Genomic DNA, 11,135 nt, shown 5'->3' on the forward strand with positions numbered 1-11,135 from the left:
CCCCTGTACCTGCACGAGCTGGAGGAAAAAGTGATCAATTCTCTGGACAACGCGCGCAAAACCATTGTCCAGTACATACATTTTCGTGGGAAATTTTTTTAACAAAATTAAAAAAAAAAATGGTTTACCGCAGCTACGTGTTTCGGTGCGCCGAGCACATGTGGCTGCGTCAGAAGCAGTGGGACTTTCTTTTGAGCGCCGAACACGGGGTGAGCGCCGATATGGTGCGTCTCCTCAACTGCATCACTTCGCTCATGTACCGGCGGCTACGTGAGAAAACGCTCGTCTCCATCGACGCGTGGACCAAACTTGTCCTCAGCTTTCAGGTTGGTTTTTTAATTAAATTTTTTTAACAGTTTATAAATTTAATGTAAAAATATTTAAGGGGATTAATTAAATAACCCATTTAATATTTAGTTTAAAATTGTCTTTCCCTGTAGAATAATTATTATTTGTTTCTATATTGCATTGAAAATCAGCATGCGGTCATAATAATTTTTGAGTTTATTTTGTTTATATATTTACAATCGAAATGGAGTTTTGTTTCATAAGTAAAAATTTAAAAAAAAAATTTTTTTTAGCTTTGTTGCCAGCAACCCCATAAATAATTTGTCAAAATTGAACTCTTCAATAGTTTTTATCCTTGAAGTCGAAACCTTTGACCTTTCCTATCTCTGTGGGTAAATTTTTGTCATTTTTTTTTTATTATAGAAAACTCCTAATTAAAATTGAAGTCAAGAATGTTTTAATTAAAATTGATCACTGATCGGTTTTCGTCCATTTTTGTTGTCAGCCTGAAGAGATAGAGGCGGAGAAGCCGAAACCTTTTATCAAATTCAAGTTAGACATGACGACCGAGCAGCTCCGCAAGGAAATGAACAGGGCCAGGCGGTTCATCGCCTCCTCCGTGCTCCGGATCTTTGAGGTCACCGAGAATCTGCCCAGTGTTGGCACAATCATGTTCAATCCCAGTAAGTTAAATTTGTTCCAACAATCAAAATTTGGAATTATAAGTTAAGGATCCTTTTTTTTCACTTTTTTTTGAAAATTTAAGTTTGTTTGTAATAGGAAGTCATTATTTGTTTGAAAAATGAATTTTTTTAGTATTTTTATAAATTTTAAGATCTAATGTTTGCAGTTTCATTAAAGAATTAAAAATTTAATTTAAATGCACTAAAGTTTTTCGTAATTTCCATTTTTTCAAGTAATAACTAAATTAGGGATGAGAAAATTGTCATATTTGTCACATTTATAACAAAAGAGCTAAAGTGCTTTTTGTATAAGTTACAATTGACGCTGCTCTGCCCCGGCAGAGCATGGATTAAAATGTGGAATTGATTTTTTTTCTCGCGAGTTGATTTTTTTTTAAGAAAATAATTTACTGCCGAAAAAATAGAAAAGAGAAATAAATAAGCCGAGCGAGGGCGGTTGACAGGAGAAAAGAGTGTGAGCAGCAGCAGCTCAAACTGAGGGTGCGTAAATAATTGTTGTACAATGGGGCAGACGCGCGTTTATGAATGCTGTCGCCAGGAAGATTAGAGCGCGGTCAGCTTCCTCTTAAGAAAAATACACGAAAAACGAATTATTTGCGCTCGAGTGAGCGGCCGAACATGAGCCGGCCGAGAATTTACAACCCCCCTGACGCGGAGAGCACCTGAGAAAGGGGTTCTGCAGCGTCTCTTCTCACGGCCGAGGAATTCCAAGAAAAGCAACCACCAGCGAGGCTGAGTTGCCAAAACTCTGCTGCCAAGATGAATTTCGGCTGGAAGAAATTCTCAATTTTTAACTCGCTCGAGTTCGAAATTGGAAATTCAAAGCCAGCGAAATTAATCTCTTTTGCATGTTAAAGTGAAATTGTGTAAATAATTTGCCGCGGCTGATATATTCTCTGGCGAAAGAAAAAAGAAAGGAAATTAAATTTGGGAAATTAAATTCTGGGAAACTTAAGAGAAAAAATTTGGGAAATTAAAATCTTAAAATTAAGAATGGAATTTAAATAGAAATTTTGAGTTGGAAGAGAAAATCAAGAAAATAGCCAGTTGAATAAAAAGGTCGCGCGGCCTCAGCTGATCGCCGGCAAGGAGCGCCGTGCAAGCAGCGAGTGTCTCTTTTTCTCTCGGCGCTCGCTCGGCAGTCGAATTGATAAACGGAGCGGCTGCCGTGCGCGCTCATTGAATTTATTTCTAGGTGATTGGTCTATTAAAATTAGAAAATTAGAAAAATTAAGAAAAGTATGGTAGAAAAATTAACGAAATAAAATTTAAGGTTCTTTTTCAGCTGCGTGCAAAATTCTCAAGCAAAAATAAAGTTAAATAAATGTGTTCCGAATAAAGTTAAATTCAGCTAATTTAATGGAAATACAGCTCAGAAAAAAAAAGAAGAAAAGACGTAAATCATTTGGCCTAACAAACAAAAGCTACAATTTTTATTTGAGAGTTTTTCCATAAACTTTCTATCCGATTAAAAAAAAAATCACTCAAATGAGCTTAAAACGGTAAATTTAGTTAAAAAATTAAATACTATAATTTCTTTCCGCTGAATGAAAATCACAAATTTTTTCCAGCATATTTTAATATAAATAGCCTTTTATCTGGTACCTTATCTGGACTTTCTTTTTAATTTTCAGACCATCGTTACAAAATCCCAGAGTTTGAGGTGAGGAAAAGCGACGACTTGGGTTCGCCTCCGCAATAGCCGAGCTAGAGAAGCTTAACAATGATTCATACCTTATTTTTCTGATTTTAATTGTGCAGAGCGAGTTGACCTGCAATAAACTCGAGCTTGATGCGCCACTCATCTAAGAGAATCGATTATTTGATTCCACTAAGTTATTACCACTTGTATCGATTGTGTTGTGCCTAGCGAGAAAAACACACACCTGCTCGCGCCAAGTGTTAATAGCCTCGGCAAGCAGATGAGCGCGCACATAGTGGGGGCACATGTTCCCGAGCGTGGATCGCGCTAGTCTCTGCCGTGCACTCGCGACAGCAACACGCCCGCAACAAGCGACCGGAAAAAAGGAACAGAAAACAACTCATATGCACCCGGACTGACACATCGCCATGAAGGCCCTCAGGCTCAGCCCTTCGTCTCGAAGGTAGGACTGATCAAAATTGAAAAATTTGAAATTGTCACAAATTTTACTTATTTTATTCCTTGCAAAAAAGTTCAGGAATTGAAGAGGGACCAAATAAACGCAAAATACGAACAAATTGAAATATATTTTATAAATTTCAGTAATTGAAAGACATAATAATTTTAGTAGAAAGGGCAAATCAGTTCTTTGTTCTCTTTTACAATTTTATTTTTGTTTAAAATGAATATGAAAAATTAACAGCATTATGTTTTAATGATGAAAGGGATAATTTTTAAAATTGCATGTTATGTTTTCCAATCAAACTCAAACAAGATTTTTATTTTTTGGAACATTGAATTGAAAAAATAAATAAATATTGTTTTATTTATTTAATCTAATAATTTGAAAGAAAAGAGCATTTTTTGTTAAATAACCGAATTTTTTTTTTGCAATAAGAAGTCAATTGGCGGTCATTGAATTTTGCGAGGGGTCAAGACAGTTGAGGCAAAGGTCAGAAATTGGGAAGCTGCGGCGCGGCTCTACAGCCGCGCGGCGTGCGCGCGGGGTTGACGTCCGACCGCGATTTTGAAGACGCGACTGTGCAGCGGTATTCATGCAACTGTTAAACCGTAATGATCTGAAGGCAGCAAGCAGCTCTTTCTTTCTTTATTAAGAGAATGCAACGAGTTTTGATACCCAAGGTGAATGAACGCCTAACGGTGATCGCCGTATTGCATAGTTTGGCACATATTTTGTATATAATGTAAGTGCGCGCACCTGATTTTCGCCAAAGTTCACCTGCCTCGCCAATTTTCGTTCAAAGTCTCTTCCAACAGTTCAACCGCACAGTAGAAAGAGTTTTTTGTCTTGAAAGAATGTAGGAGGATCATTCGTTCATACTGAGGAGCAAATTAGAATAATTTTAAAGTAATATATTATTTTTTTAAAGTTTTTCAAATTGTTGAAATAAAGCAAACAAAGTTATTTTTGAGAAACCATTTTATTAATTTTTATTTGTCAATAAAAGTAAAATATGTTACATAAACATAATAAATTTTAAAATAATTAATAAATAGTGCAATATTTTAATTAAAGTAAAAATTTATATAAATTTATTTGATAGCACTTTTAACCACAGAAAGAAAGAATTGTTTTTATCAAAGTAAGAAAGAACTTTATTGGCTACTGTTGACTACAAGCTTTGAGTACTTTTTATCTGTAGCGGAAAAGACAGGTGAGTGACCAACGAGTCTGCTCGATTGGCCCGCAATAATCACTGCGTTGTCGCAACACACGAAATGAATTCTTCCCTGCCTGGGGTTCCGCCAGAGCGCGAGGCCAAAATCCTCTAACGAGACGTTGACCTCTCCGAAAGCTGTTTTCGTTGCCTCAGCAAACAAAGGCCGTGCATCGGGGGTGCTGTTTTGTCAGCGCAGGTATATGGCCGGGGCTGTTTTCTCGCGGCGATTATTTTTTTTCCCATTCTCTCGTGAACTTGGTACGAGAGGGAAATAAAATGCACAGAGTCCTTGGGGGAGAGAGGGGGTGCGTTATGCGTGTTGCCTGCTCGGAGGGTCACTGACCAGCGTCAAAAGGAGGCGAGCCGAATCTTGAAAAGCGGCGGCAATTCCAATCAGCCCCCTGGAAACCATTTTTCTTACAAATAGTTGCTGCGGCGACTCGGTCAGGTTAAAGACCTTTGAGGAATGAATAGGGAAGGACCTGAAATATTGGACCACTTTTTGTCGTTTTTCAATGCCAAATGATATTTGGCATAAAAAATGTGAATAATACATTTAAAAAGAATTATCATTTAAAGTAGTAAAAATAAAGTTGAAGTTATTTATTTCAGACCTGTTGGCACTGCTTAGAACTTAAAACAACATGCGCTTATTTAGTTTCATAAAATTAATGGTTGGAAAAATGTAAAATGCTTTTCAGAAAATTAAAAAAAAAAACCTTTTGTTTGGCTCATGTTCAGAAATTAAATGGCAAATTTGTTTCTGATTCAGTAATTTTTGTAGAAAATTATGATTTTAAAAGTTAAATTTAATTCTAAATTTTAATTCAAAAATTGAAATTTGGTGAAAGACAGTTCAACAAAATACTTTTTGTCACTTCTTGTGTAAAAAAGCTTTTGATAAACAGTTTTAAATTACAATAAAATAAAATAAATATTATCGCGTAGTATTTTTCATTTTGATTTAACATAATCTACAGTAATTTTGCATTTTCTTATTATTTTTTTTTTATTTAATTACAGATAAATTTTTAAAATTAAAATTTTTAGCATTTTTCTTCATTTTGGTTAAATTTAAAAAATCGAAATTAAAATTTGTATATTTGCCGTTATCCTTGGTATAATATGAGAATATGATATAACAATATCCTCCTTCTTACATGTTGGTGCGAAAAATATTTGAAATTAAATTAGGTCCAATTATTAAAATAAATAAACCAATATTAAATATATTTGCAATGGGATCCTAGACAATTCCACTCGAATTTTATCCGACTCGTCACAGGTAATTAACATATTTTTGAGGTTTCAATAGTTAAGGTAATTGTGCATTCCGTACGGAACGCACAGAATGAATAATGGGTGCGCGTTGACAAGCATAATTCGACCGTTTCCGCGTGAAACGCCCAAAAAACTCTTTTGTACAGTGTTATTTGGATAAATAGCTGGCAGCTAGGCCAAAAAGAGGAGCGACACACAAGAGCGAGAGATGAGACTAGCGGGGCCAACGAGGCCGATGACTCGCGAGTGTTGGGCTGGTCAGTGACTCTTGCTCGCGAGGCCGGCGCGCGCGCTCCGCTAGAATCATAGGCCAATCCCACCGACAACGACGAGCCTCTCATTTCTTTCCACTAATTGCCAACAGAGTGGCTTGAAATTTCATCCGACAAAGAAGCAATTCTGTGCGACCGTTTTCTCCTCGCACTTGACACTTTTCGCGGGAATAACAACCGGTGCATGAAAATGAACTCTGTGATTTTATTGCGCGTCGCTTCATTGCTCCCTTTGGTGCAGCTTCCTGCACAAATGTGATGTTTTTCTCGTGAAGTGGTGAAAGAGAGGAGTTCGTCAAGTTGTAGAGCTTTTAGATAAATGGAAGTGATGAATGATGTTAAATGAAGTCATTTTTGAGTAACTATATCAGAAAATAATACTTCCAATCAAGAAGAAAGACCTCTTTAAATTAACAGACTGGTGATTTTTTTAGACTAAAATTTTAGATGAAACCTTGTTCGCTTGGGACTTACTAAACGAAATTTACAAAGTATTCAAGATATTCAAATTTAAAATATTGCCAAATTAGCAATATACATAAAATTTGGAAAAATTGAGAAAAAAAACCAACATAAAATTATAAATGCGGCTCAAAATAGTGCAGATATTGATAAAGTTTGACAATGAAAATAGTTCAACGAAATTAAAAATCACTTCAGAGTTCAATTATTTTTGATAAAAAGATTGTTATTAACAATTTAAAATATTTTTAATATTCGAAAGCAGTTTTGTATGAAAAATGATCTTTAAGAATGATTTTTTTTTGGTCATGACAGTTTATTTGGAAATTTTTTTTTTTTTGCAATTTTCAATCTAACTATCTTAAATATTTGAGCAGTTATGAAAAGTAAAACAAATTTTTATAACAAAAATATTAAAAACAAGTTATGTGAAGAATAAATTTGTTAATTTATTTTCAAAAAGACAATAAATAAATAAATAAATAAGTAACATTGTTGTTTGATTTTCGCAGGCACGAGAGAAGTGCTGGGTCAGCAGGATCGTCGCTCTTCTCGTTAAACCACCAACTATGCCTCGAACTGGACCTGTGCGTCCACTCGCCACCGCCAAGCCCGCAACCCCTGACCGACGTGTCCATGATCGTCACCCTCAAAGCGCTGCCACTGACAGACTCGTGCGCCTGCCAACGGATAGGACAGTGGTTGGGCCACCACGACTCGGCTAAAGGTACTTTCAAATCAATTCCCTGGGTTAACCACACGATCTGTTGCAAATCCTAACCGCACAAAGGGTACTGATTCTATATTGAAGTGCCGGATTTAAATAAGCAAAGTTACAAATTGTAAAATTTCAATTCTTATATTGTCAAAAATATTTTAAGAAGAATTTTTTATAATTGGTTTAATCAGTTTTTCACCCTTCCCTTAAGAGAAATTTTAATAATTAATCTGATTAATTCTTCATATCTTAGTAAAAAGATTATTTTTCAATAGAAGAACTTAAAAAATTTCCATTAATATCCACAAATAAAACCAAACCATTACAAATAATTTATTAAAAAAGTATTAATCTCACTCATTTCTCACTAAAATTGTTCAAAGATAGCTCAAATAATTTGATTGAAATGAAAAATTGGAAGACGTAAAAATATAAAGTGTGAAGAACTTTTGATGGTTTGATCTTATTCAATCCCCAAGAAAAATGTAATACTGTAAATGAGAAGATTAAATTAATTTATTTAAAAACCCTTGCTAAAAAGTTAAAAAACGTTGAAAATTTTCCTAAAATTATTATCATATTAATTAATTTTATGTACATCAACAGAATGTTCAACTTGCGACTTGGAGGAGGAAATTTCGGAACTTTCGGCCCCGACGTCCCTGCTGGTGGTGCGCGGTGCCCTGGGCAAGGGTGACTTTGAAGCGGCGATGCAACTTGCGGCCACGCTGCTGCAGGCGGGCGCCGACCCTGACGAGACAGACCCTGAGGGCCGCACCCTGCTCAGCCACAGTGTGCAACACCTGGACGACTCGGCCGCCCTGACGCGTTTGCTGCTCAACAGCGGCGCCAGCGTGTGGCACCGCGGCGGCACCGGCGTCCCTGACCACTCACCCTTCACCTGGCTGCTGCGCGCCCTCATCCTCAGGCGCCGCTTCGAAAATTGCGACCTCACCCTTGAGATGCTGGCCAGAGTCATGGGCGAGCGACCTGCGCAGATGAAGGCACACGTCCTCAGGGTCATGTTCAGGTGAGGGTCTTTAATATTTTTATTTTATTTTACCGATGATTAATTGTTTCTTTTGTAATTTAAATGATCTATAATTTAAAAATAACATAATGTGACGTGACACGATCAAGCCTATGCAATTATTTATCTCTAAAAATAGTTTTCTGCACCACAATGGTGAAATTATTAAATAAATTTATAATTTTATAACAATAAATATCCCAATATTCCTCTTTTATAAATTATTAAATATTGTACTTTCGTAATTTTTAATATAAAAAATATTTTTGAAGTTGAGAAAATTAAGATAATAGTTGAATATTTAGCTATCATGTTTAATCCATTGTTGCATGGCTCAAATAACAAAGTAAAAATTTTGAACTCCTAAAAGTAAAAGTCTGCAAAATAAATTTTACATTTGTTGACTCATGACTATTATGCATAAATTGAATATTTGATTTCATTATTACGAAACTTTAAAAAATTCTCCGCTCCAACTTTTTTAATAGTCATTTTAACTGTTTCAATGATTGAGTTACTAATTGTCATTTTTGTTTTTAATTACAGACATGCGAGGTGTCCAAAAGTGCTTGGGCCGATTTTCAAACGCATCAAGGAAGTGGTCTCTGTGTACTGGACTAATGCGCCAAGCCTGCAGTACAGCTGCCTGAGCGCGATCCGGCGCCGACTGGCAGGACGAACTGCCCACGGGGTGCCACTTCTGGGGCTTCCGCCGTCCCTCAAGAGGAGTCTGCTGATGCAGGATCTCTTTTGAGGCAAACTGACACTCGAGAAAATCATAGCAAAGTTCCTAATCCAGCGTGTGTTTCTCGTTGGCCAAGAAGATTAAATAATATTATTTCTTTCATTGAAGTGCTGCAACATTTTTTTTTATCATGTTAGATCGATTTGAATCAGGGTTTTCTATTTAAACATCATCAACGATTAATTAATCTCGCTCATCGCAAAGTCTGTCTTACTTGCCATAGCCTAACGAGCCCTGTCTGCTCAATTAGTTAGTTGCACAAGTGACGCAGGGTTCCGCTCTAGTCCGCCTGAGTATATCAAAATTCACTGCTAATTCATTTCTTGTGAAAATTCAGCAAATTTTCTATCAATTATCATAAAATGGAAATTCAATTACAGCAGCCTAACTTGTGTACAAAGTGGACCACTTTATCAATTTTGTAAAAAAAAAATCTGTTTTCTTGACAAGCGGTCAAAATTGTTTTCAATTTAGCCTATTCTAAATTTAATTATGTATTAACAATCTAAGCATTTTATGTCTTGAAAATTCTAATCCGTGAAAACGGTTTGCTGACTGAAAATGACTTAGAAACAATTAGAAAATAATTTGAAGCAACCTCAGATGTGCGTAATTAGTGAATAAAGTTTCCTTTATTCGCCAAGTTAATCTTAAGGAGCAAAATATAGCATCTCACATTGTAAGCTAATTTAAATATTGCCAGTTTAACTAATGGTAAGGCACAAATAAAAATTGAAATAAAAAAGCATGTTTTTTTTCAAACAAAAAACCTACGTAAGATTGATACAATATTGTAATTTTAACAGTCATGCAATAATATTTTAATTATTTACACCGATATGAAATAAAATTTTTATAAAATTTCGTTTAAACAATGCAAAACACAAATTTTATTCTGATTCACATTGACATATGAATATAAAGATGAGCACTCAGGAAAAGATACTTATTTTATTCAAAATATAATAAGTCAATTCAATAAGCCAATTAAATAAATGTATTTTAAATTTTATCAATAATCAAACAAGTTAAATTTTTATTAATTTACTTTTAAAAGGATGTTTCATAAGAACTCAACAGCACCAATCAGCACTGATAAAGAATAATTAGGTTGAAGTTGCCATTTTTACTCTGGTTTGAGTGACTGTAATGGACAAGGGAAATTGGCCAAATGCGATTCGATCTCGACGTCTGTACATGATAATAAAAAAGCAATCTATTTTGCGATTGCGATCAGTGGAGCTGTTGCACAGCTTTCAGCTTTTAAAGCAGGAGTTAAAGTTATAGTACTGCAAAGAGTTCGCACTCCCAGGGCTACAAAATCAAGCTTGTTAGTGGATTTATTTACACTTTGGTGTTTCCTCAAATGATTAATTGGCTCAGCTACGAAAGAGACGCAAGAAAACGGTCTGATTCAAAAGCGTCCATTAATAAATTATACTCTGCCTATTTATTGGCTTAAAATCTTCTCTTTTACCAATTTTTAAATTTTGCATGTTTCGACCGAGAAAATAAAAGCCAAATCAACTATGAAACAAAGTAAGTTCATTTTAAATCACTTACATATGAAATAATTGACATATTTTGAGAGAATACCAGAATAAATTTTAAAAAGCAAATTTCTCGGCAAATTTTATACACACTATGGTTACAAAATTCAAATTTGACCTGAATAAAAGTCAAAAATACAAAATATTGCCCAATGCAAATTCTCTTTTATTAATCTTATAGTTCCTACAAAAAAATAATGATGAAATTAAATTTTTAAATATCTCTTTAGGTATCACAGCCGAAACTAACGTTGAGAAAAAAGTGCTTAAAAATTAAATTTATAAGGAAATTCAACATATGATTGTGGTTGGAAGAAAAACAGCGTAAAAATATTTGAAAAATTGACATTGAAAAACTTTTGTAGTGAATTTTCACACTCGGGAAGTCCTCTTTATGACTGTTGTTTACTTAATTACTTAAAATCTTACAAAATTTTGACACCATACTGGAGTAAAATATGATTGCAAATATTTTCCGCATAATTATATAAAATTTGTAGAGGAAAACACAGCCAAACGTTTAACTTACTTTTAAGAAGAGAATTTTAACTCCACGCAATAAGGAAAATATAAACTGTGCTGCGCCAGGAAAAGCTTAAATTCTCAATATTTGGACTGATTTGGCCTGCGACGGTGAAGTTTATTTGGACTTGTATTTTGGGCCGTACATCTTGAACTGGTTGGGTGCCGAGCCAAACTGCGCCGTTTTCTTGCCCATCAACGGCATTTGGAACGATCAGGATTGCTACGCCGGTATTTGT

General features: G+C 35.1%; 2 protein-coding genes across 2 annotated transcripts in view; one reads left to right on the forward strand and one right to left on the reverse strand.

Annotated features, from left to right (window-relative positions):
• LOC132203572 (histone H4 transcription factor-like) overlaps positions 1-11,135 on the reverse strand; it is a 44,249-nt gene that overhangs the window by 870 nt on the left and 32,244 nt on the right. The gene's annotated exons all lie outside the window — the stretch shown is intronic.
• LOC132203576 (uncharacterized) lies at positions 181-9,640 on the forward strand. The gene is made up of 6 exons (XM_059631438.1): positions 181-326; positions 794-971; positions 2,627-3,097; positions 6,844-7,058; positions 7,656-8,079; positions 8,626-9,640. The coding sequence occupies exons 3-6, from the start codon at positions 3,063-3,065 to the stop codon at positions 8,831-8,833; spliced, it is 882 nt and encodes a 293-aa protein (XP_059487421.1). The 5' UTR covers positions 181-326; positions 794-971; positions 2,627-3,062; the 3' UTR covers positions 8,834-9,640.

The sequence above is a fragment of the Neocloeon triangulifer genome, unplaced genomic scaffold (genome assembly GCF_031216515.1).
Source record: "Neocloeon triangulifer isolate White Clay Creek 2 clone unplaced genomic scaffold, ASM3121651v1 ptg000017l, whole genome shotgun sequence".
NCBI classification, from domain to species: Eukaryota; Metazoa; Arthropoda; class Insecta; order Ephemeroptera; family Baetidae; genus Neocloeon; species Neocloeon triangulifer.

Bases quoted from the DNA above. Each gene is read 5' to 3' on its own strand.
- LOC132203576 (XM_059631438.1), top strand. From the start codon at position 3,063: ATGAAGGCCCTCAGGCTCAGCCCTTCGTCTCGAAG. The intron at 3,098-6,843 runs GTAGGACTGATC...TGATTTTCGCAG, and splicing joins CTCAGCCCTTCGTCTCGAAG to GCACGAGAGAAGTGCTGGGT. The intron at 7,059-7,655 runs GTACTTTCAAAT...GTACATCAACAG, and splicing joins CCACCACGACTCGGCTAAAG to AATGTTCAACTTGCGACTTG.